This window comes from Ranitomeya imitator, chromosome 6 (assembly GCF_032444005.1).
Source record: "Ranitomeya imitator isolate aRanImi1 chromosome 6, aRanImi1.pri, whole genome shotgun sequence".
NCBI lineage: Eukaryota > Metazoa > Chordata > Amphibia > Anura > Dendrobatidae > Ranitomeya > Ranitomeya imitator.
Genome location: NC_091287.1, coordinates 483841888 through 483869342, shown reverse-complemented (window position 1 = coordinate 483869342; position 27455 = coordinate 483841888). Strand labels below are relative to the sequence as shown.

The 27455-nt window shown below is 45.0% G+C and overlaps 1 protein-coding gene across 1 annotated transcript in view; it reads right to left on the bottom strand.

The window, feature by feature from the left end:
* SLC26A7 (solute carrier family 26 member 7) overlaps window positions 1–27455 on the bottom strand; it is a 102515-nt gene that overhangs the window by 59536 nt on the left and 15524 nt on the right. The window contains exons 6-7 of the mRNA XM_069728980.1: window positions 19750–19832; window positions 2151–2298 (exon numbers count right to left, since the gene is read on the bottom strand). Of these exons, the coding sequence (XP_069585081.1) occupies window positions 2151–2298; window positions 19750–19832 (231 nt within the window). The remainder of the gene's footprint in view (window positions 1–2150; window positions 2299–19749; window positions 19833–27455) is intronic.

Here is a 27455-nt window from a genome sequence, read left to right as displayed (position 1 = left end):
AAATTAGCAACAGCAGAACAATGTAATAAGATGACTACAACCCCTGGCAAAAATTATGGAATCACCGACCTTGGGGGATGTTCATTCAGTTGTTTAATTTTGTAGAAAAAAAGGAGATCACAGACATGGCACAAAACTAAAATCATTTCAAATGGCAACTTTCTGGCTTTAGGAAACACTAAAAGAAATCAAGAACAAAAAATGTGGCAGTCAGTAATGGTTACATTTTTAACCAAGCATAGGGAAAAAATTATGGAATTGCTCAATTCTGAGGAAAAAATTATGGAATCACCCTGTAAATTTTCATTCCCAAAACTAACACCTGCATCAAATTAGATCTGCTCATTAGTCTGCATCTAAAAAGGAGTGATCACACCTTGGAGAGCTGTTACACCAAGTGGACTGACATGAATCATGGCTCTAACACGAGATATGCCAATTGAAACAAAGGAGAGGATTATCAAACTCTTAAAAGAGGGTAAATCATCACGCAATGTTGCAAAAGATGTTGGTTGCTCACAGTCAGCTGTGTCTAAAATCTGGACCAAATACAAACAACATGGGAAGGTTGTTAAAGGCAAACATACTGGTAGACCAAGGAAGACATCAAAGCGTCAAGACCGGAAACTTAAAGCAATATGTCTCCAAAACAGGAAATGCGCAACAAAACAAATGAAGAACAATTGGGTGGAAACTGGAGTCCACGTCTGTGACCGAACTGTAAGAAACCGCCTAAAGGAAATGGGATTTACATACAGAAAAACTAAAGGAAAGCCATCATTAACACCTAAACAGAAAAAAAACAAGGTTACAATGGGCTAAGGAAAAGCAATCATGGACTGTGGATGACTGGATGAAATTCATATTCAGTGATGAATCACGAATCTGCATTGGGCAAGGTGATGATGCTGAAACTTTTGTTTGGTGCCGTTACAATGAGATTTACAAAGATGACTGCCTGAAGAGAACATGCAAATTTCCACAGTCATTGATGATATGGGAATGCATGTCAGGTAAAGGCACTGGGGAGATGGCTGTCTTTACATCTTCAATACATGCACAAGTTTATGTTGATATTTTGGACACTTTTCTTATCCCATCAATTGAAGGGATGTTTGGGGATGATGAAATCATTTTTCAAGATGATAATGAATCCTGCCATAGAGCAAAAACTGTTAAAATATTCATTGAAAAAAGACACATAAGGTCAATGTCATGGCCTGCAAATAGTCCGGATCTCAATCCAATCGAAAATCTTTGGTTGAATTTGAAGAAAATGGTCCATGACAAGGCTCAAACCTGCAAAGCTGATCTGGCAACAGCAATCAGAGAAAGTTGGATCCAGATTGATGAAGAGTCCTGTGTGACACTCATTTAGTCCATGCCTCAGAGACTGCAAGCTGTTATAAAAGCCAGAGGTGGTGCAACAAAATACTAGTGATGTGTTGGAGTATTTTTTTGTTTATTGGTTTTTCATGATTCCATAATTTTTTTTCCTCAGAATTGACTGATTCCATATTTTTTTCCCAATGCTTGGTTAAAAAAGTGACCATTACGGACTACCACATTTTTTGTTCTTGATTTCTTTTAGTGTTTCTTAAAGCCAGAAAATTGCTATTTGAAATGACTTTAGTTTTGTGCCATGTCTGTGATCTGCTTTTTTTCTACAAAATTAAACAACTGAATGAACATCCTCCAAGGTCGGTGATTCCAAAATTTTTGTTAGGGGTAGTATTAGTAAAATCAGTGCTGCTTTTCTATCCTGGCAAGTTTATGCCTTTTTATGACAATCTAAACTCCATAATAACCAGGCAGCTATTTCAACCTCCTACCTTGACTTTGTGAAGTTTTTGTCATGTTCTGGGCTATTGCCGTACTTTTTTCATGATCACAGCATAATGTTACATTTAGGCGATGTTCACACCTTCGGTATTTGGTCAGTTTTTTAGGTCAGTATTTGTAAGCCAAAACCAGGAGTGGGTGAAAAATCCAGAAGTGGTGACATGTTTCTGTTATACTTTTCCTCTGATTGTTCCACTCCTGATTTTTGCTTAAAATTACTGATGTAAAATACTGACCGAATACTGAACGTGTGAACGTGACCTTAATCACCAAATACATCACTTCAATAAAACATAAGTGCGGTTTACCTGATTTTCACACACTGGGTATTTAAACTTTTTGGATGAGTTGTAAGCAAGAAATATCGACACTGCATATCCAACAATGGCCACCCCAAAAGCTTCCACAACCACATGCTGGAGGGTGTCCATTGGTGGTGCTTGAGGAAGGGGTATTCTAAGATGATAAGAGAGAAACAGCAATTACTGTGAAATTCTGACTTATCTCAGTCTTTAGTAGAAACATTAAAGGGGCTTTCCTCAAGGTGACCAGCTCTTCTGTCCATAAAGGTGATGGAGGACCTTGTGACCAAACCTGTCCATCAGCCTCATCCAACAGAAAAGCAGCATTCCTATGTGAGATACTTTTCTACTGGTGGAGGCTGATGGACAAGCTCCTCTATCAGCAAGCACTTTATGGACTGGAGAGCTGTACAGTCTGTGAGGAAATCTGCATTGATGAGAGAAGAACATGTCAAACTATTGTGAGGGGGACACTATTACATAGGTAAGTACCAAAAAATTATGTCCCCAACACATCTGTTAATATAAAGACAAAATGGCCAACCCCTTAGAGCCACTCACTATTGCCTTGGTGCAACCTCTGCAGTTTGTTCGGTAACGCCCATGCAAATGTAAAGCCAAGAACCTTCATTGAAGCCAATCAGAAATTTTCATCAGAGACACAAGACACGAGTTCTACTCCATTAAGCCACTCATTCCCACAGCCTTTTAGTTTCTTTGCTCCAATACACATCTAATTTGTGCATTTATGGCGTTTCCATGATTCTAAGATCTCCTTGCCTTTACTCTCCTTATTTCTGTGAATACTGATGACACATGACTGGAATGGTCAATAGCGTCCCACCAGCCACAGTGGCATTGAGAAGTCACATAGGTCGCAGGGGTCAAAGTCACATAGTATTGTTATAATTAGAGATTAGCAAACCTTTCAAGGTTGGTTGAATATACCCGAACCCCATTGAATTCAAAGGGAGGCAAAACCAAACTCAGAGGTAACACCCTTGGGGGGGAGGAAAAATCTTCCCAAAAAAGGTAAAATTAAGGGCAGACACAAGGAAAAGTGGCATCAATTGACCCAGAGTACAAATAGTATAATTGTGCAGCATGGATGCATGGGACAGGGCTTGGATCAGTATTTCTAGGTGAAACATTGATCAGTAAAAGGTGGATGAGTGACGGATATCACCCTGGTGCACTGAGTGTCCTTCAAAATTCAGCCAACACACATGAAGGAGACCCAACTTGGAGTCCAAACATTTTCAAAAATTAGGGGCAGACAACAGGAAAAGTGGCATCAATTGATAATGGCACAGCAGTCGTCTGCCATGGGTCATGCATGAGGTATCAGGGTCTGGGCAGGCATTTACAGATTTGAATTTAAGTTTCAATTAAGAAGAGGTGGGTGAGGGACTGGTGTAGGCCTGCTTTGCTGGAAGCCCTGATAACTCATGCAACAGCTCAAACTGCCTTTTTACTCAACCACACTCAAGTGCCACAAACATCAGATTCGTATACTACTCTTGGTATAAAAATGTAAGGATAGCAACACAGGTAGTTGACTGTTCAATTAACCCACCGTATAAATTTGATAATGACACAGCAGCAGACAGCCATGGGCCATGCCTGATGTATCAGGGTCTGGGCCAGCATATATAGTTTTTAATTTAAGTTTAAATTAAGATGTGGTAGGTGAGGGACCAGTGTAAGCCTGCTGTGCTGGGAACCCTGATACCTCATGCAACAGCTCAACCTGCTTTTTAGGTCAGCCACACTCAGGTGGTACAAATATCAGCTTCGTAGACTACTATTGTTAGAAACATTTAAGGATAGTGTCACGCTCATGCCCTGACTGTTGGGAGTGAGCTAGGGGGTTTATGGCCCCACTGTGCCACGAACCAAACTACCCTGGAAGGGGCGTGACTATGACAGCTGCCTTAGTCTTCTCTGGAGCCTCTGATGGTGAGGTCAGACTTGTGCGGGTGCTACTCCAGGGTGGTGTCTGGCTGTGGCTACTGATTTCACTTGGAGAACACTAAGACAGGTGCGGGCATCAGGCAGGACTGGCAGATGAGCACAGATGAAACTCAGATGAGTAGGCTGGCACGGCTGAGACACAGGGCTGGCAGAGACACAGGGCTGGCAGGTACGGCAGAGACACAGGGCTGTGTTGTGAATTCTGTGGCCAAGCTCCCTCCTGTGGATGAGAGTGGTACTGCGGCTTCTGAGGTTCCTTCCTCAGGTGATGAGGTTAAGTCGTTAGGTGCTGCTCTATTTAACTCCACCTGGTGCTTTGATCCTGGCCTCCAGTCAATGTTCTAGTATTGGTCTTGCTTCCTCCTGGATCGTTCCTGTGGCCTGTCTATCCTGCATAAGCTAAGTTTTGCTTGTGTTATTTTTGTTTGCTATTTTTTCTGTCCAGCTTGCTATATTGGTTTTTCTTGCTTGCTGGAAGCTCTGAGACGCAGAGGGAGCACCTCCGTACCGTTAGTCGGTGCGGAGGGTCTTTTTGCCCCTCTGCGTGGTTGTTTGTAGGTTTTTGTGTTGACCGCAAAGCTATCTTTCCTATCCTCGGTCTATTCAGTAAGTCGGGCCTCACTTTGCTAAATCTATTTCATCTCTGTGTTTGTATTTTCATCTTACTCACAGTCATTATATGTGGGGGGCTGCCTTTTCCTTTGGGGAATTTCTCTGAGGCAAGGTAGGCTTATTTTTCTATCTTCAGGGCTAGTTAGTTTCTCAGGCTCTGTCGAGTTGCATAGGGAGCGTTAGGCGCAATCCACGGCTACCTCTAGTGTGGTGTGTTAGGATTAGGAATTGCGGTCAGCAGAGTTCCCAAGTCTCAGAGCTCGTCCTTTGTTTTTGGCATTTGTCAGGTCACTTTGTGTGCTCTGAACTTCAATGTCCATTGTGGTTCTGAATTACCTGTTCATAACAGTACTGGAGGCCCAAAGTACTAATGCTTCTCAATAGAGGGAAAAGAGAAGTTCTGAGACCATTTTTTTTTTCTTTGCACTGTGTTCTGTCTTTCTTTTCCCCTTTATATCAGGATGGTTCAGAACACAGGTGTGGACATGGACATTCAAGGTCTGCTCTCTTTGATGGATAATCTCGCTATAAATGTACAGAATATTCAAGATTTTGTGGTTCAGAATCCTATGTTAGAACCTAAAATTCCTATTCCTGAGTTATTTTCTGGAGATAGAGCTAAATTTTTGAATTTTAAAAATAATTGTAAACTATTTCTGGCTTTGAAACCCCGCTCCTCTGGTGACCCAGTTCAACAAGTTAAGATCATTATTTCTTTATTACGTGGCGACCCTCAAGACTGGGCATTTTCCCTTGCGCCAGGAGATCCTGCATTATGTAATATTGATGCGTTTTTTCTGGCGCTCGGATTGCTGTACGACGAACCTAATTCAGTGGATCAGGCAGAGAAAAATTTGCTGGCTCTGTGTCAGGGTCAGGATGAGATAGAGATTTATTGTCAGAAGTTTAGAAAGTGGTCCGTGCTCACTCAATGGAATGAATGTGCGCTGGCAGCTATTTTCAGAAAGGGTCTCTCTGAAGCCCTTAAGGATGTCATGGTGGGATTTCCTATGCCTGCTGGTCTGAATGAGTCTATGTCTTTGGCCATTCAGATCGGTCGACGCTTGCGCGAGCGTAAATCTGTGCACCATTTGGCGGTATTATCTGAGCATGAACCTGAGCCTATGCAGTGCGATAGGACTTTGACCAGAGCTGAAAGGCAGGAACACAGACGTCAGAATGGGCTGTGTTTCTACTGTGGTGATTCCACTCATGCTATCTCCGATTGTCCTAAGCGCACTAAGCGGTTCGCTAGGTCTGCCACCATTGGTACGGTACAGTCGAAATTTCTTTTGTCCGCTACTTTGATCTGCTCTTTGTCTTCCTATTCTGTCATGGCATTTGTGGATTCAGGCGCTGCCCTGAATTTGATGGACTTGGAGTTTGCTAGGCGCTGTGGGTTTGTCTTGGAGCCCTTGCAGTGTCCTATTCCATTGAGAGGAATTGATGCTACACCTTTGGCCAAGAATAAGCCTCAGTATTGGACACAGCTGACCATGTGCATGCCTCCTGCGCACCAGGAGGATATTCGCTTTCTGGTGTTGCATAATCTCCATGATGTGGTCGTGTTGGGGTTGCCATGGCTACAAGTCCATAACCCAGTATTAGATTGGAAATCTATGTCTGTGTCCAGCTGGGGTTGTCAGGGGGTACATGGTGATGTTCCATTTCTGTCTATCTCATCATCCACCCCTTCTGAGGTCCCAGAGTTCTTGTCTGATTACCGGGATGTATTCGATGAGCCCAAGTCCAATGCCCTACCTCCGCATAGGGATTGTGATTGTGCTATTGATTTGATTCCTGGTAGTAAGTTTCCTAAGGGTCGACTGTTTAATTTATCTGTACCTGAGCACGCCGCTATGCTGAGTTACGTGAAGGAGTCTTTGGAGAAGGGTCATCTTCGCCCGTCATCGTCGCCATTGGGAGCGGGGTTCTTTTTTGTGGCCAAGAAGGATGGTTCGCTGAGACCTTGTATTGATTACCGCCTTCTAAATAAAATTACGGTCAAATTTCAGTACCCCTTGCCGCTGCTGTCTGATTTGTTTGCTCGGATTAAGGGGGCTAGTTGGTTCACCAAGATAGATCTTCGTGGTGCGTATAATCTTGTGCGTATTAAACGGGGCGATGAATGGAAAACAGCATTTAATACGCCCGAAGGCCATTTTGAGTACCTGGTTATGCCTTTCGGACTTTCTAATGCTCCATCAGTGTTTCAGTCCTTTATGCATGACATCTTCCGAGAGTACCTGGATAAATTCCTGATTGTATACTTGGATGATATTTTGGTCTTCTCGGATGATTGGGAGTCTCATGTGAAGCAGGTCAGAATGGTGTTCCAGGTCCTGCGTGCTAATTCTTTGTTTGTGAAGGGGTCAAAGTGTCTCTTTGGTGTTCAGAAGATTTCATTTTTGGGGTTCATTTTTTCTCCTTCTACTATCGAGATGGACCCTGTTAAAGTTCAGGCTATTTATGATTGGACTCAGCCAACATCTCTGAAGAGTCTGCAGAAGTTCCTGGGCTTTGCTAATTTTTATCGTCGCTTCATCGCTAATTTTTCTAGCATTGCTAAACCGTTGACTGATTTAACCAAGAAGGGTGCTGATGTGGTCAATTGGTCTTCTGCTGCTGTGGAAGCTTTTCAGGAGTTGAAGCGTCGTTTTTCTTCTGCCCCTGTGTTGTGCCAACCAGATGTTTCGCTTCCGTTCCAGTTCGAGGTTGATGCTTCCGAAATTGGAGCAGGGGCTGTTTTGTCGCAGAGAAGTTCTGATTGCTCGGTGATGAAACCATGCGCCTTCTTTTCCAGGAAATTTTCGCCTGCTGAGCGAAATTATGATGTTGGCAATCGAGAGTTGCTAGCCATGAAGTGGGCATTCGAGGAGTGGCGTCATTGGCTTGAAGGAGCTAAGCATCGCGTGGTGGTCTTGACTGATCACAAAAACTTGACTTATCTCGAGTCTGCCAGACGGTTGAATCCTAGACAGGCTCGTTGGTCGCTGTTTTTCTCCCGTTTTGACTTTGTGGTTTCGTACCTTCCGGGCTCTAAAAATGTGAAGGCGGATGCCCTGTCTAGGAGTTTTGTGCCCGATTCTCCGGGTTTGCCTGAGCTGGCGGGTATTCTCAAAGAGGGGGTAATTTTGTCTGCCATCTCCCCTGATTTGCGGCGGGTGCTGCAAAAATTTCAGGCTAATAAACCTGACCGTTGCCTAGCGGAGAAACTGTTTGTCCCTGATAGGTGGACGAATAAAGTGATCTCTGAGGTTCATTGTTCGGTGTTGGCTGGTCATCCTGGAATCTTTGGTACCAGAGATTTGGTGGCTAGATCCTTTTGGTGGCCGTCTCTGTCGAGGGATGTGCGTTCTTTTGTGCAGTCCTGTGGGATTTGTGCTCGGGCTAAGCCCTGCTGTTCTCGTGCCAGTGGGTTGCTTTTGCCCTTGCCGGTCCCGAAGAGGCCTTGGACACATATCTCTATGGATTTTATTTCGGATCTCCCCGTCTCTCAAAGAATGTCGGTCATTTGGGTGGTTTGTGATCACTTCTCTAAGATGGTCCATTTGGTGCCCTTGTCTAAATTGCCTTCCTCCTCTGATTTGGTGCCGTTGTTTTTCCAGCATGTGGTTAATTTACATGGCATTCCAGAGAACATCGTTTCTGACAGAGGTTCCCAGTTTGTTTCGAGGTTTTGGCGAGCCTTTTGTGCTAGGATGGGCATTGATTTGTCTTTTTCCTCGGCTTTCCATCCTCAGACAAATGGCCAGACTGAACGAACCAATCAGACCTTGGAAACATATCTGAGATGTTTTGTTTCTGCTGATCAGGATGATTGGGTGTCCTTTTTGCCTTTGGCTGAGTTCGCCCATAATAATCGGGCCAGCTCGGCTACTTTGGTTTCGCCGTTTTTCTGCAATTCTGGGTTCCACCCTCGTTTCTCTTCAGGGCAGGTTGAGTCTTCGGACTGTCCTGGTGTGGATACTGTGGTGGATAGGTTGCAGCAGATTTGGACTCATGTAGTGGACAATCTGACTTTGTCCCAGGAGAAGGCTCAACGTTTCGCTAACCGCAGGCGCTGTGTGGGTCCCCGAATTCATGTTGGGGATTTGGTTTGGTTGTCATCTCGTTATATTCCTATGAAGGTTTCCTCTCCTAAATTTAAGCCTCGTTTCATTGGTCCATATAGGATTTCTGAGGTTCTTAATCCTGTGTCTTTTCGTTTGACTCTTCCAGCTTCTTTTTCCATCCATATTGTGTTCCATAGGTCATTGTTGCGGAGATACGTGGCACCTGTGGTTCCATCAATTGATCCTCCTGCTCCGGTTTTGGTTGAAGGGGAATTGGAGTATATAGTGGAGAAAATTTTGGATTCTCGTGTTTCGAGACGGAAACTCCAGTATCTGGTTAAGTGGAAAGGTTATGGTCAGGAAGATAATTCCTGGGTCTTTGCCTCTGATGTCCATGCTGCCGATCTGGTTCATGCCTTTCATGTGGCTCATCCTCGTCGGCCTGGGGGTTCGGTGACCCCTCCTCAAGGGGGGGTACTGTTGTGAATTCTGTGGCCAAGCTCCCTCCTGTGGATGAGAGTGGTACTGCGGCTTCTGAGGTTCCTTCCTCAGGTGATGAGGTTAAGTCGTTAGGTGCTGCTCTATTTGACTCCACCTGGTGCTTTGATCCTGGCCTCCAGTCAATGTTCTAGTATTGGTCTTGCTTCCTCCTGGATCGTTCCTGTGGCCTGTCTATCCTGCATAAGCTAAGTTTTGCTTGTGTTATTTTTGTTTGCTATTTTTTCTGTCCAGCTTGCTATATTGGTTTTTCTTGCTTGCTGGAAGCTCTGAGACGCAGAGGGAGCACCTCCGTACCGTTAGTCGGTGCGGAGGGTCTTTTTGCCCCTCTGCGTGGTTGTTTGTAGGTTTTTGTGTTGACCGCAAAGCTATCTTTCCTATCCTCGGTCTATTCAGTAAGTCGGGCCTCACTTTGCTAAATCTATTTCATCTCTGTGTTTGTATTTTCATCTTACTCACAGTCATTATATGTGGGGGGCTGCCTTTTCCTTTGGGGAATTTCTCTGAGGCAAGGTAGGCTTATTTTTCTATCTTCAGGGCTAGTTAGTTTCTCAGGCTGTGTCGAGTTGCATAGGGAGCGTTAGGTGCAATCCACGGCTACCTCTAGTGTGGTGTGTTAGGATTCGGGATTGCGGTCAGCAGAGTTCCCACGTCTCAGAGCTCGTCCTTTGTTTTTGATATTTGTCAGGTCACTTTGTGTGCTCTGAACTTCAATGTCCATTGTGGTTCTGAATTACCTGTTCATAACAGGGCTGGCAGGTACGGAAGAGACACAGAGCTGGCAGGTACGGCTGAGACACAGAGCAGGCAGCCATGGCTGAGACACAGGGCAGGCAGGCACGGCTGAGACACAGGGCAGGTTGGTGTGGTGTATGAAGGAACAGGTAGAGACCTGTTCACACAGCAGATGCTAGTACCAGAACAGACAGGAAAGAGTGATGTATGACGGAACAGGTTTGGACTTGTTCACACAAGAGGTGCAGGTACGGAAACAAGCAGGTAGGAAAGAAGTAAGGCGGAACAGGTTGGGACCTGTTCACACAGGAGGTGCAGGTACGGATACAAGCAGGAGGGAAATAAGTATGAAAGAACAGGTTGAGACCTGTTCACACAGGAGGAGAACCGCAAGGCTGCGGATAAGAGCTGTAGAGCAGCAAGAGATTCTGCAGCAGTAGAAGTAAGACAAAGCGGAACCGCAGGGCATGCGGAGAGGAGCTGCAGCAAGAGATTGCTGCAGCAGCACAAGTAAAGCAGAGCGGAATCGCAAGGTGTGCGGAGAGGAGCTGCAGCAAGTGATTTCTGCAACAGCAGGAGTGGAGCAGAGTGGAATGGAGCAGAACCGCAGGCGTGTGGAGCAGAGGTAAAGCTGCAAGAGAGCGGAGGAGCACAGGCAATGTCACAAGGGTACAGAGCAGGCAGAGCCGCATGAGTGCAGAGCCGCAAGAGTGCAGAGCATAAGCAGATAGAGGACACAAAGAAAGACACAGCAGGGAAAGAAGCCACAGACAAGGAGACAGAGGTAGGACAAAGTTCAGACAAGGGCAGACAAACAAGATCAAGGAGAAGCCTCCAGAGAAGGAGGAACACACAATGCCTGGCCGCTCAGAAGCTAGACACTGAGTTTAGACATTGCACAGGTCCAGTCCACAGGGTAGAGCTGCCCTAAATACTGGAGACCTCTTGGTAATTGGTCAGGAACACATTAGACAAGTGTGCCCTGATTCTATAAGAAACAGAGTTCTGGCGCCTCCCCCCTATGCACACAGCCAGGAAGCATGCAGAGAGCAGGCAGAAAGTAAGAGACACAGAGCATGGAGCCGGCAGCAGAGACCACAACATGACCTGGAGCAGTGGGTAAGATGGTGTGTGAGAAATGAGAGGCCATGCCGTGATGCCAGCAGAGTTGTTACACATAGTAACACAGGTAGCTGACAGGTCTGCCGGTCTGGAAAGCCCTACTGCTACAGGCAACACACATGAAGGAGACCCAACTTGGAGTCCAAACATTTCAAAAAATTATTGCCACTACCACTAAGGTGGCATCAATTTCCCCAGAGTAGAATTAGTATAATGGTGCTCTGACACCCCATCCACTACAGACTACCCACCAGATGGAGACCAAACTTGTAATCTCCACATTTCCAAAAATTGTCATACACCACTAAAATGGCATCAATTTCCCCAGAATTCAAATAGTATAATGGAGCTCTGACACCCCTTCCACTACTGCCAACCTACCAGATGGAGACCCAACTTGGAGTCTCCAGATTTTCAAAAATTATTGTCACACACCACTAAAGTGTCGTCAATTTCCCCAGAGTAGAAATAGCATAATTGGCCTGTGAAACCCTTTGTACTACAGGCAACCAACCAAATGGAGAACCAGTTTGGAGTCTGCACATTTCAAAAAATTGTTTGTAACATCAGCAGCAGTAGCAACAGCAGGCATAGAAGCCACGACAAAGGCGTAACAGGCTGCAATAATGCGTGATCAATGCATGACACTAAAAATTACACCATCGCCTAGTCTGCCCAGTCTGCGACTGGGGTGCAATAGTTATTGGAGATCCATGACTTATTCATCTTGATGAAAGTTAGGTGGTCTATACTTTCAGGGAACAGCCGGATGAGCTTATCAGTTCGGACACCACCAGCAGCGCTGAAAACTTGTCCTGAGAGAACGCTGGCTGCCGTGCATGGCAAAACCTGCAAGGCGTGACAGGCGAGTTCAGGCCACTCTTACATTTTTGAAGACCAAAATGCAAAAGGGTCCAAATTCCCCTGATGGCATTGATATTGAGCTTGAGATACTCCTGAACCATCCTCTCTAAACAGGTATCATGTTGCAGATAGTGCAGCAAGAAAGCGCTCATGTATCAGGCGTTTACATGGGGTCCAAGTCCATGGTGTGTTGGTAACATAGTAACATAGTTAGTAAGGCCGAAAAAAGACATTTGTCCATCCAGTTCAGCCTATATTCCATCATAATAAATCCCCAGATCTACGTCCTTCTACAGAACCTAATAATTGTATGATACAATATTGTTCTGCTCCAGGAAGACATCCAGGCCTCTCTTGAACCCCTCGACTGAGTTCGCCATCACCACCTCCTCAGGCAAGCAATTCCAGATTCTCACTGCCCTAACAGTAAAGAATCCTCTTCTATGTTGGTGGAAAAACCTTCTCTCCTCCAGACGCAAAGAATGCCCCCTTGTGCCCGTCACCTTCCTTGGTATAAACAGATCCTCAGCGAGATATTTGTATTGTCCCCTTATATACTTATACATGGTTATTAGATCGCCCCTCAGTCGTCTTTTTTCTAGACTAAATAATCCTAATTTCGCTAATCTATCTGGGTATTGTAGTTCTCCCATCCCCTTTATTAATTTTGTTGCCCTCCTTTGTACTCTCTCTAGTTCCATTATATCCTTCCTGAGCACCGGTGCCCAAAACTGGACACAGTACTCCATGTGCGGTCTAACTAGGGATTTGTACAGAGGCAGTATAATGCTCTCATCATGTGTATCCAGACCTCTTTTAATGCACCCCATGATCCTGTTTGCCTTGGCAGTTGCTGCCTGGCACTGGCTGCTCCAGGTAAGTTTATCGGGGTAACACTGAAGCTTGTTGGCTAGGTCCCCTCCCACCAACCACGGACAACAGAAGGGATCATTATCTTCTCCTGACTGTTTCACGCCCATCATCTCTTCCTCCTTGCTGTCCTCCATTTGTTCCTCGACTCCTACACTTTCACTAACATTTTGTCTGGTACCATAAGTCCCCCTTGATGACTGTAATCCACCCTCCTATGGCACCCGCCTGTGTAACGACAGTCCAGAACTTAGAGATATTGCTATCTCTTCCGCATCATCCTCTACTTCCTCCTTTCCCTCTGGAACCCTCAACCTCTCCCGCAGACTGTTCAAAATGTGCTCAAGCATGTAGATGTCCAGAATAGTGATGCCGACGATGTCATTGTCAGCACTTAACATATTAGTAGCCATTTTGAACCTGTGCAGAAGGGTGCAGAGGTCCTTCATCTGTGCCCACTCTGCAAGCATGATTTGCACCACGTCCATACTGCATTGTCCCAGGCTATGAAAAATAACATACTGCACCAGGGCTCATCATTGCTCCCACAGTCGCTGCAACATGTGCAGAGTGGAATTCTACTGTGTTGGCATATCGCATATCAACCGGTTAACTGGAGCCAGAAAGACCTCTGTAGCGATGCAAGTCAATGACCAGTGGGGTGCAAAAGGCGGAAGAGAGCACACAGTGACAGTGCTTTCTGCAGCAGTGCAGCCAGGCAGAGATAGTGGCAGAGAAATTGCTGTACCACCAGGTTGAGGACATGAGCCATGCAAGGCACATATGTGAGGTTTCCCGGTGTAGGGCTGCCACCAGGTTCGCAGCGTTATTGCACACAGTCTTCCCTGCCTCCAGGTTCAGTGGAGACAGTCAATGCTCAAACTTGGCCTGGATAGCTATCCATAACTCTTGAGCTGTGTGACTGCAATCTCCAAGGCAAATTTGTTTAAATGCTGCCTGATTGCAGTGAGCCCTGGCTGTGCATTAGGGATGATTTAGTTCTCCAAACTTAGGTATTTAGTAGTTTAGCTCTCCAACCCCAGTTCTCTAGTAGTTTAGTTCTCCATTTCTGGTGTGTAGTGGTTTGTTCTCCTTCTCTTGGTGTCTAGTGGTTTAGTTCACCATTCCTTGGTGTGTAGTGGTAAAGTTATCTAAACCTTGGTGTTTACCAGTTTAGATCTCCAACCCCTGTTGTCTAGTAGTTTGGGCAGCACGGTGGTGCAGTGGTTAGCACAGCAGCCTTGCAGCGCTGGAGTCCTGGGTTCAAACCCCATCAAGGACAACATCTGCAAAGAGTTTGTATGTTCTCTCCGTGTTTGCTCCGGGTTCTCCGGTTTCCTCCCACATTCCAAAGACATACTGATAGGGAATTTAGATTGTGAGCCCCAACGGGGACAGCAATGATAATGTATTCAACCTGTAAAGCGCTGTGTAATATGTTAGCGCTATATAAAAAAAAAAGATCATCATTAGTTTAGTTCTCCATTCTTTGATGTGTAGTGGTTTAGTTCTCCATCCCCAAGTGCCCTGCAAGTCTTGTGGAGCAAACCCTTCCCTGCCTGACCCCACTGCCACAAGAGTCACCCAGTGCCCAGTCACCGATATGTAACGCTCTTGGTTATGGTTGCTTGTCCAGATGTCAGTGGTGAAATGCACCACCATGGCAGATATAGATTTTTTGAAGGAATGGGTGATGTTGGCCATAACATGCTTGAGTAGCACAGGCACATATTTCTTAAAGAAGTAATGGAGACTTTGTTCAACTGGTACCGGGAGACTGCAACTGCCATCAGCTTTCGGAAAGAGTCTCTGCACACCAAGTGAAAAGGCAGCATTTCCATGGTGGCTAACAGATGGGACATGGTGAAGTTCAAGCTCTTAGCTTTGGCATGTGTAGGAGGAAACAATCTTTCACATGACTACAACTGCAGGACCGAGGGCTGGCTGCCATGGTGAGAGAGGGTGGAGTAGGGTGAACACGACAAATTGCTGGACTGTGAATGAGGTGCAGGAGGAGATGTTATGGTCGGTTAAGAAAGATGTGATGTGCACGGTGTCTGAGATGAGTCAAAAACAGCAGGCATATTCACTTCCATAACAGCTTAGGGGCTATCAATCACTCCGACTGTAATGGTTAAGCAAGTGGAGGTTCTGCGACCAGATATCTATGTGAGGACACTTGCCACTGTGACGGTGGAGGAAAAAGCAGCAGATGCAGTTAATGGGGCGGACGGAGGTTGACGAGGCCCACTAGGCCACATTTTAGTGCAGTGTGACTCCCAGACTAATGCATGTTGATAGCGCATGTGCTGATTTATGCATGTAGTAGTCAAATTTTTATATTTTTTTGTCTACTGAGTTTTTTTTTACAAAATCGGCAGATAACGTGAGTTGGGTCATCCTTGTCGGACTCAAAAAAGGCCCAGTCTAGGCAACCCTTGTCGCCCATGCAAACTGCAGACTTGCAAGGACTGCTGGCCACAGCCAAAGTTATGGCTGAGGATGCAGTGCTTGCCGTGGGTAGATTACTCCATGTCTGTGCGGGAAGCTGCAATGTAAGCTGTTCATCTTCCTCCTCCTTCACCTCCTCTACTGAGCTACTCAGCTGCGTGCCTCTGGTTTCACACCAAGTGGGATCTACAACTTCATCGTCATCCTCTCTGTTCTCCTACTCCTCGCCCTGAAAGTCACCCTCCTCCTCTTCCTGCACAGTACAGCACAGCGCAGTACAGTCATCGTGCGTCTCAGGTACCGGAGTCTCATCAGGATCACCTCCACCCCGGGGCTTAACGTATGGTGACAAGGTACTGGATTCTGCTCAGACTACTTCATCTGGCCCCAGATCCAACTAAAAAAATTTGGGCATTGGTGCAGATGTTTTCCTCCTCTTGAGTCTGAGAATCTTTGGAGCAGACCTCTGATGTCCATGGAATAGAATGTGTGAACAGCTCTGCCTATCTGTGATTCCCCACAGTCAGTTGGTCGCTTGGAGAGTTATGATGTGAGGGGTAACAAGAGTTACTGGGGTGCCATCCCTGAGAACTGTACTGTGTGTGATGTTAAAGTGGAGGAAGAAAAAAGAGACCACTTGATGCAGCGCTTGCCATCCACTGGAGCACATGCTCTTTCTGGCCCCCAACTACAAGGCATAAATGGGGGCATCCTGCAAGCTTGCTGCCACGGGTTAAACCCGGACTCTGGTCTCTCCTTCAAAACACATTTCCATGCCCTTTCCACTTCCTGCCAACTACAACTCAAAAATATTTCCTGGATCCATACATCCCTTAATCAAGAATATGGAAAAACCCTAGTCCATGCACTCATCATCTCCCGCCTCGACTACTGCAACTTCCTGCTTTGTGGCCTCCCTTCTAACAGTCTCGCACCCCTCAAATCTATCTTAAACTGTGCTGCCCGACTAATCCACCTTTCCCTCCATTATTCCCCAGCCTATCCTATCTGTCAATCCCTTCTCTGGCTCCCCATTACCCAGAGACTTCAGTTCAAAACCCTAACCATGGCATACAAAACCATCCACAACCTGTCTCCTCCTGTAACATGTGATCTGTAGTGTTGAGCGATACCGTCCGATACTTGAAAGTATCGGTATCGGATAGTATCGGCCGATACCCGAAAAATATCGGATATCGCCGATACCGATACCAATACAAGTCAATGGGACATCAAGTATCGGAAGGTATTCTCATGGTTCCCAGGGTCTGAAGGAGAGGAAACTCTCCTTCAGGCCCTGGGATCCATAGGGATGTGTAAAATAAAGACATAAAATAAAAAATATTGATATATTTACCTCTCCGGCGGCCCCTGAACTCAGCGCGGGTAACCGGCAGGCTTCTTTGTTCAAAATCAGCGCTTTTAGGACCTGAGAATCACGTCCCGGCTTCTGATTGGTCGCGGGCCGCCCATGTGACCGCCACGCGACCAATCACAAGCCGCGACGTCACCGCAAGCTATTAACGCGCTCATTTTTAAAAATGAGCGCGTTAATGACTTTCAAAGACGTAGCGGCTTGTGATTGGTCGCGTGGCCGCGACCAATCACAAGCCGCGACGTCACCGCAAGCTATTAACGCGCTCATTTTTAAAAATGAGCGCGGTAATGACTTTCAAAGACGTAGCGGCTTGTGATTGGTCGCGGCCACGCGACCAATCACAAGCCGCGACGTCACCGCAAGCTATTAACGCGCTCATTTTTAAAAATGAGCGCGTTAATGACTTTCAAAGACGTATGCCGCGACCAATCACAAGCCGCTACGTCTTTGAAAGTCATTAACGCGCTCATTTTTAAAAATGAGCGCGTTAATAGCTTGCGTTGACGTCGCGGCTTGTGATTGGTCGCGGCCACGCGACCAATCACAAGCCGCTACGTCTTTGAAAGCCATTAACGCGCTCATTTTTAAAAATGAGCGCGTTAATAGCTTGCGGTGACATCGCGGCTTGTGATTGGTCGCGTGGCGGTCACATGGGCGGCCCGCGACCAATCAGAAGCCGGGACGTGATTCTCAGGTCCTAAAAGCGCTGATTTTGAACAACGAAGCCTGCCGGTTACCCGCGCTCAGTCCAGGGGCCGCCGGAGAGGTAAATATATCAATATTTTTTATTTTAATTCTTTATTTTACACATCTCTATGTATCCGATACCGATACCCGATACCACAAAAGTATCGGATCTCGGTATCGGAATTCCGATACCGCAAGTATCGGCCGATACCCGATACTTGCGGTATCGGAATGCTCAACACTAGTGATCTGTGATCTAGTCATCCCTCCTATTTTAGAACTCTCTATGCCAACAGACTCTCGCATACCATGGAAACGTTCAAAAGAAACCTGAAGAACCACCTCTTTTGACAAGCCTACAACCTACAGTAACCATTGTTCCACCATACCGCTGCACAACTAGCTCTACCCTCACGTATTGTATACTCACCCATCCCTTGTAGACTGTGAGCCCTCAAGTGCAGAGTCCTCACTCCTCCTGTACCAGTCGGTGACTTGCATTGTTTAAGATTATTGTACTTGTTTTTATTACGTATACCCTTTTTACATATAAAGCGCCATGGAATAAAAGGCGCTATAAAAATAAATAATAATATCGCTGTGCGGAAGCCAAAGAAGGAGAGTCAAGTAGCCCGTCCAGTATCAGAAGTTATCAAAATGCTGTGCAATTATACTATTTCTACGCTGGGAAAATTAATACCACTTCAGTGGTGTATGGCAATAATTTTTTGAAATGTGAAGACTCCAAGTTGGGTTTCCATCTGGTGGGTTGCCTGTACTGGTAGGGGTGTCAGAGCCCCATTAAACTATTTCTATTATGGGGAAATTAATGCCACTGTAGAGGTGTCTGCCCCTAATGTTTGCACTCCTAGTTGGGTCTCCTTCATGTGTGCTGCATGAATTTGGCAGGGCTCTCAGAGGCACTAGGCCTACACTTGTCACTAGGGTTGAGCGACCTTTACTTTTATAGGATCGGGTCGGGTTTCACGAAACCCGACTTTTGAAAAAGTCGGGTCGAGTGAAATCGGCCGATCCTATAAAAAAGTCGGGGTCGGGGTCTGACGAAACCCGAAACCCAATGCAGTGCATTGGGTTTCCATGGTTCCCAGGGTCTGAAGGAGCGGAAACTCTCCTTCAGGCCCTGCGATCCATATTTTAGTGTAAAATGAAGAATTAAAATAAAAAATATCGCAATACTTACCCTCTGACGCGCCCTGGTACTAACCGGGAACCTTCCTTCCTTAGAATCAGCCTTCCAGGACCCTGCGGTGACGTCGCGGTGACGTCGCGGCTTGTGATTGGCTGCGCGGCCGCCCATGTGACCGCTCGCGCGGCCAATCACAAGCCGCGACGTCCTAATACCTAATAGGAATATACTCACCCTCAGACGCGCCCTGCTTCTTTCCGGCAGCCTTCCTTCCTAAGAATCAGCTCTTCCAGGACCTTCGGTGACGTCACGGGTGACGTCGCGGCTTGTGATTGGCCGCGCGAGCGGTCACATGGGCGGCCGCGCGGCCAATCACAAGCCGCGACGTCACCGCGACGTCACCGCAGGGTCCTGGAAGGCTGATTCTAAGGAAGAAAGGTACCCGGTTAGTACCAGGGCGCGTCAGAGGGTAAGTATTGCGATATTTTTTATTTTAATTCTTTATTTTACACTTAAATCTGAATTCCGATACCAATTCCCGATATCTTAAACATATCGGGAATCGGTATCGGAATTCCGATTCTAGATTCAAAAGATCGCCGACTTCATGGCCGACACCACACTGGGGTCGGGTCGGGTTTCATGAAACCCGACCTTGCCAAAAGTCGGCGACTTTTGAAAAATTTCGACTCGTTTCGCTCAACCCTACTTGTCACTCATCCACCTGTTACTGATCAATGTTTCAGCTGCTCCAAGCCCTGTCCCAGGCGATGTCCCATGTATCCACGCTGCGCAATTATACTATTTGTACTCTGGGTCAATTCATGCCACTTCCTGGTGTCATTCACTAATTTGAGCTGTTTTGGTAGCTTTTTGGCTCCCCTGATGGTGTTGTCTATGCGTCTGGTTTTGCCTCCCAGTGAATTCAATGGGGTACGGATATGTTCGACAAACTGTTCGGCAAATATCGGGACGTTTACTAATCCAAACGGAACCAAACCTTGAAAGGTTCGCTCATCTCTAGTCGGCAACTAACAATGTGAATGTGATACATTAAGTGTAAAAGAGAAATGTACTAGACTTAGGCTTTTAGGATTATATCCAAAATGAAAGTTCAATGCAAGAATTAATTTTGTGCTCATTTAAAAAGGTGAAAAGTCACCAATTTAGTCACATCCTCAAAAATTGACATCAGTTTAAGAAAAAAATTACCCTTTTGGAATATATCCAATAACATCAGTTCCAATAGATTTAGGCATATCAGCAAAGTAACAAGCAAGAGAGGTTGAAACTATCTGTAGGAGAAACAGAGCATATCACAGTTACCAGAGTATAAAATCAATAAGGTGAAATGGAACAAAAAATAAGCAAAAGTAAAATATTTATACACAGGTAAATAAAAACAAAGTATTTGTGATAACTCAGTATCAGTAAGGAGCAGCTTACAAGTATTTTGAGTGACACTCCAGCTAAATATTTCATAATCAGGAAACCGACAGAAGTTTTAATGTCCCCTTCTTCTGACCATTTTCACCCTTTTTTATTGAGTTTTGTTTCTGGTTTTGTAAAATTCAATAAAATATTTGAAAGAAAAAAAATAAAGGGCCCGATACGTCAAATCTTTTCCAGCAGTATTCTGGAATAAAATGTTTTGAAAAGTCACATAATTTTAGCGTAGCCACCAGTTGCACCAAATTTATGTGACTTTTGTCATTCTCGTGCCATTTTTGCCCAGCTCCAACAAAGTGGGCATGACGACAGCCGCTTGTCAGGCCATGTGCACACGTTCAGTATTTTTTGCGTTTTTTTCGCTATAAAAATGTGATAAAAACACGAAAAAACCGCTTACATATGCCTCCTATTATTTACAGTGTATTCCGCATTTCTAGTGCAAATGTTGCATTTTTTTCCCGCGAAAAAAATCGCATTGCGGAAAAAAAAGCAACATGTTCATTAAATTTGCGGAATTGCGGGGATTCCGCACACCTAGGAATGCATTGATCTGCTTACTTTCCGCATGGGGCTGTGCACATCATGCGGGAAGTAAGCAGATTATGTGCGGTTGGTACCCAGGGTGGAGGAGAGGAGACTCTACTCCATGGACTGGGCACCATATAATTGGTAAAAAAAAAAGAATTAAAATAAAAAAAATAGTGATATACTTACCCTCTGATGGCCCCGGAGTCTTCCCGCCTCTCATCGGTGCACGCTGCCGCTTTCGTTCCTATAGATGCTCTGTGTGAAGGACCTGCGATGACGTCGCCGTCTTGTGATTGGTTGCGTGACCGCTCATGTGACCGCTCATGTGACCGCGACGTCATCGAAAGTCCTGCACACACACCATCTATAGGAACGGACGCCGCTGAGGAGATCGGCTGTTTGCAGGTAAGTATAACCATTTTTTTTTATTTTTTTAAATTATTTTTAAACATTCTATCTTTAACTATTGATGCTGCATAGGCAGCATCTATAGTAAAAAGTTGGTCACACTTGTCAAACACTATGTTTGACAAGTGTGACCAACCTGTCAGTCAGTTTTCCAAGCGATGCTACAGATCGCTTGGAAAACTTTAGCATTCTGCAAGCTAATTTCGCTTGCAAAATGCTAAAAAAAACGCGAAAAAAACGGGGAAAAAACGCAAAAAAAAAATGCGGATTTCTTGCAGAAAATTTCCGGTTTTCTTCAGGAAATGTCTGCAAGAAATCCTGACGTGTGCACATACCCTCAGATTCATGACAAGCGGTGATGCTCACTACGCCTCAAATCTTACTCTTGAGTAGGATTTGTGGAGATTTGTAGGATTTGTGGTGTACGCCGCTCATCTGGCAGTCCTGATTTATTGATCAAAAGCATCTAACTCCAGTCCATCTTTTCATCAAGACCAGCGTGAACAAGACCAGTCTTGAATAATCAAGCACAAAGTATTTATTTACTTTTATACAGTGGGGAATAAGTATTTGTAACACTGCCAATTTTGCAAATTTTACCCCCTACAAAGAATGGCGAGGTCTGTAATTTTTATCAGAGTTACACTTCAACTGTGAGAGACAATCTTTTAAAAAAAAAATCGCATTGTATGATTTTTACATAATTAGATTGCATTTTATTGCCTGAAATAAGAATTTGATACAATAGGTAAACAGAATTTAATATTTGGAACCGAAAGCTTTGTTTGCAATTACAGAGGTCAGACGTTTCCTGTAGTTCTTGACCAAGTTTGTAGACACTGCTGCAGGGATTTTATCCCAATAAATAGTAATACAATTGGCGCACAGCAAAATGGAGCAAATCTCACAATATCAATGGGGGTGCAAGCCAAGTTGACAAAAAGCAGGAAATGGCAAAAGAAAAAAAGGAAGTCATTTATAAGGTATGCACACCACCCAATATCATATAAAAACAGCAAACTTTATTGGTAACAAAATTTTAAAACCAATTAAAAACAATGCAACACTCCACCACATGAACCCCCCTACATGTGTGAAAAATAGCAATACACAGTGTTATACACTAAAACAATAAGTAATGGCAGCCAGAGAAAATACACTCATGGAGGTATGCGAATATATAATACTACCAGCACACCCACCAGGGGAATAATACGCAGCACTGAGTCAAAGAAATGTACACAAAACACCTTGAATCCAATAACCACAATAATGTGGTAGAGATCCACACGGAGGACAGATGCTTAAGATCCACAAATAAGATCCAACCTGTCAGGTGAGTAAAAGTACTGCTGAAAAAGGCAAGTCACCTAAAGAGAACTACCATGCTGGCAGCCAGACACAGGAGCGGGAAGTGGAGGAGTGGACTCCTTTTATCCCACTCCACTCTACAGATCTTCTCCAGATCTTTCAGGTTTCAGGGCTGTTGCTGGGCAACATTGAGTTTCAGCTGCCTCGAAAGATTTTCTATTGTGTTCAGGTCTGGTGACTGGCTAGGCCACTCCAGGAGCTTGAAATGCTTCTTACGGGGCCACTCCTTAGTTGCTCTGGCTGTGTGTTTTGAGTCATTGTCATGCTGGAAGACCCAGCCACGACCCATCTTCAATGATCTTACTGAGGCGATATATCACCCCATCCATCCTTCCTTCAATATGGTGCAGTCGTCCTGTCCCCTTTGCAGAAAAGCACCCCCAAAGCATCATGTTTTCCCCACCATGCTTCATGGTCGGCATGGAGTTCTTGGGGTTGTACTCATCCTTTTTCTTCCTCCAAATAGGGCAAGTGGCGTTGATACCAAAAGGTCCTATTTGGTCTCATCTGACCACATGACCTTCTCCCAAGCCTGCTCTGGATCATCCAGATGGTCATTGGCAATCTTCAAACATGCCTGGACATGTGCTGGAGTGAGCAGGGGGACCTTGCGTGCCCTGCAGGATTTTAATCTATAACGGCGTATTGTGTTACTAATGGTAATGTTTGAGACTGTGGTCCCAGCTCTCTTCAGGTAATTGACCCAGACCTCCCATGTAGTTCTGGGGTGATAACTAACCTTTTTCAGATTCATCCTTACCCCACGAGGTGAGATTTTGCATGGAGTCCCAGACCGAAGAAGATTGACAGTCATCTTGTGTTTCTTACATTTTCTAAAAATTGTGAGGAACAGTTGTTGCCTTCTCACCAAGCTGCTTGCCTATCGTCCTGCAGCCAAACCCAGCCTTGTGCAGGTCTACAATTTTGTCCCTGATGTCCTTAGACCGCTCTTTGGTCTTGGCCACATTGGAGAGTTTAGAGTGTGATAACGGGTGTGTTTTATAAAGGTAGCGAGTTCAATTAATACAGGTAATGAGTGCAGAGTAGGAGGCCTCCTTAAAGAAAAAACAACAGGTCTGTGAGAGCCAGAATTCTTGCTGGTTGGTAGGTGATCAAATACTTATTTCATGCAATAAAATGCAATTTAATCATTTAAAAATCATACAATGTGATTTTCTGGTTTTTGTTTATAGATTCTGTCTCTCACAGGTGAAGTGTACCTATGATAAAAAATTACACACCTCTCCATACTTTGTAGGTGGGAAAACTTGCAAAATATGCAATGTATCAAATACTTATTTTCCCCACTGTAGGTGAATATATGAATTTTGAACTGCATTACTGCTATATAGACTATACTATAATGGAGGTACTTAGAGCAAAAGTTGGCCAATTCATGTGTACCCATTTACCATGACGAGGCATTCCCCAATGTAGATGGGAATCTACGCTATCAAACTTTCCTCTCCTGAGCCAAAGCCTAAAAATGTATAAGACAGATAGGTTTCAGCTTTAATTAACACATCCCAGTTTTGCGGCCTGTGTACAGACCACAATGCATGGACCAGCCGGGGGTCTCCTGACTAGTGATGAGCAAATATACTCGTTGCTCAGGTTTTCCTGAGCACGCTCGGGTGATCTCCGAGTATTTGTTAGTGTTCGGGGATTTAGTTTTCATCGCCTCAGCTGAATGATTTACAGCTACTAGCCAGCTTGATTACATGTGGGGATTCCCTAGCAACCAGGCAACCCCCACATGTACTTATGCTGGCTAGTAGCTGTAAATCATTCAGCTGAGGCGATGAAAACTAAATCTCCGAGCACTAAAAAATACTCGGAGATCACCTGAGCGTGCTCGGGGAAACCGGAGCAACGAGTATACTCGCTCATCACTACTCCTGACATAAACTCAATAGGCTCAATGACATATACTGTATGAGGCTGTCAGGTTTGAGTCAGGAGACATATTGCCGATCCACGCATCACAGACTGCAAAAAAACAGATGTGTGAATCTGGCCTTAGCAGGTTCAACTAAACGTAGCAGCAAACACCACTTCTTTTATATATCCCTAACTAAAATGTTGTAATTTAATTATAGGTAATGGTCTTTAAATGTTATTACCTGTCAGCACAGCTATACAAGTAATAGGTATGACATAGATTGGGTCTGACCTCAATGGACCCCACAATCCCAAAGTTCTTGTTGATTTGGGTCCGAGCAAAATATTTATGGCATACAGTGTGGATATTCCATCAATGTCTGATGTTGGAATACCCATTTAAGTAGAATATCTATACATAGTGCATGTCCTCAAGTGAATGACTGATATAAAATTATAGGTAATGTTTGACTGTTGTTATTGCCACTATAGGTATTATTTTTTTTAATTAGATGAACACTACTACAGTGTTGGACTGGAGTGTCAAGGGCCCACCAGTAACCAACTCCAGGGCCCCACTTTTCAGCTACTTACAAAAGTGACATTGTCCTGAATCACAAATTTATATAACAATGATCTGCGTAGATTTTTAAATGAATAAGATGCTACCTCAGTCTGTACATAGAGATCCAAGTACAGTGATGAGTAAAAGGGTAACAATGATTTGAACTTTTGACTTTCACACTCCATATCTCACCATCCACTACTGCTTCTAATGTGAGACTACCATCATTTTATAGACAATCATCTTGGCTATTTCATACATAAATTTGACCTCCAACTATTTAGCATATGATTAGTTATGCAGATTCTTGTCATGTCCCTGCATTGTTACTGTTTTGCTTCTAAAGATCTCATTTTTTATTTTTATTATTTTGTTAGTATTTTGTAAATCAATACTGCCTGAATCGTTCTGGGCTGCTCTGGATCAGATGCAAACATGTGTCGACCGATATTTGATCTCAGGTCTCTTCTACACGTTCCCAAAGTTGGTGCATACTGGTGGACTTGTGAGCAGGTTGTGGGATGAAGTGATGGACAGAAGACAGAGCAAGGGTTAACATATTTACTTTAACAGAGATGTACTCTGCACAGGGAAATAAAACAGTTCAACAGGGGTAATATAAAATCGAGGATATGCGGGGTGGGGGATAATGCAGGTTTACAATAGCAGTAAAAGTTCTTAAGGTGCAACTTATCCTTTCAGACAACTTCCAAATTGTAGAGTTCACGAAACAAGTGATGGCGCCAACAACAGTCAGCGTGGAGTTGATCCGGTGTAGTCCTGAAGACAACGTCTACCTGGGTCCTGGCGGCAGTGGTTATTCTCCGATGTCCTCTGCAGGATCCTTAGTCCAGGGATAGCTGTGGTGAGGGGTAAGGCACTGACCACAGCGTTGTTGGTACCCAACGTGGCCCGACAAATATGCACTGGGAGGTCTGATTACAGTTCACAGTCACATACCCAATGCTTCTCAGGCGGTACGCGCACAGCAGTCACGGGCCTGAGGCGTCTGGCACTTTGCTTTGCAGGAGTCAACGTGTGCATGGCACGTCTCTGCTCACAGCCTCTCTGGCTGACAGCGGGGACACACGGGTGCTGGCCTTCGCTGCTACGGTGCTCGGAGGATGGAGCACTCACCTCCCTGTGCTACGCGCTGTCTGTTTTCCACCGAGTCTGATTGCTTCCGCACGTGGTTTCTCTTTTTATCCTCAAACACACCCCCTGCTGTCAAGTGCAAAGGTTGGTCCGGTTCTTTTAGCTTTTCACCGGACAACAGGGGAGACAGCCCCGACAGTTCCGGACTCGGCGCAAGGAAGGTACCCCCAGCCCGGTCCTTCTGCTTACAGACTCACTTTGGTATGTATACAAATTTTCCTTGACATCTAGCCAAAGTGTTTGATTGGGTTGAGGTCTGGGGACTGTGGCGGCCAATCCAGCACCAGTACTACATTGTCATTGAATCCTTTTCCAATGTCGACATAAGCTTTGTGTTGTTGTCCTGTTGGAACACTATGTCACCCTTTTCATGCACATAGTACTTGAGTGTGTGAAGTAACTCATCTTGTAGGATACTCAAATATAGCTCAGCATTGAGACAACCATCGATCCTGGTCAAGTATCCAATGGCTTCGGCTGTGAAACTCGAACCAACGCTTCTTATGACAATATTGAAGTTGATATTTCTTCCCCTTTTTTTAGGCCACCATTCCAGACTTGTGTAACGTGCATCACACGATGCTTGCATGGATGTCTGTGATGTCATTACTATGAAGCATACGAGCCACCTCCACTGCTGTTTGTTGCGCCGGAACTGATAGACCTTGGGATAAGCTGACTTGTTGACTCTGATATTTTGCCTGAATGTCCACCTCTCCATTTAGTGTTCTTCCAACTGTCATGGCACTTGCATGATGCCATTTGGCATTTTTTTGGGGCAAAGAGACGGCTATCGATGAGCTGGATGATGCAGTTTCCCTTTTCTTGGCACAACAAGAATCTGCATAACTAATCATATGCTAAATAGTTGAAGTCAAATTTATGTATGAGATAGCCAAGATGATTGTCTATAAAATGATGGTTTGTCTCACGATTAGTGTTGAGCGATACCGTCCGATACTTGAAAGTATCGGTATCGGATAGTATCGGCCGATACCCGAAAAGTATCGGATATCGCCGATACCGATACCCGATACCAATACAAGTCAATGGGACACCAAGTATCGGAAGGTATCCTGATGGTTCCCAGGGTCTGAAGGAGAGGAAACTCTCCTTCAGGCCCTGGGATCCATATTAATGTGTAAAATAAAGAATTAAAATAAAAAATATTGATATGCTCACCTCTCCGGAGGCCCCTGGACATCACCGCTGGTAACCGGCAGCCTTCTTTGCTTAAAATGAGCGCGTTTAGGACCTGAGAATGACGTCGCGGCTTCTGATTGGTCACGTGCCGCTCATGTGACCGCCACACGACCAATCAGAAGCCGCGACGTCATTCTTAGGTCCTAAATTCCTAGAATGAGGAGTTTAGGACCTGAGAATGACGTCGCGGCTTCTGATTGGTCGCGTGGCGGTCACATGAGCGGCACGCGACCAATCAGAAGCCGTGACGTCATGGAAGTCCCTAAACGCGCTCATTTTAAACAAAGAAGGCTGCCGGTTACCAGTGGTGATGTCCAGGGGCCTCCGGAGAGGTGAGTATATCAATATTTTTTAT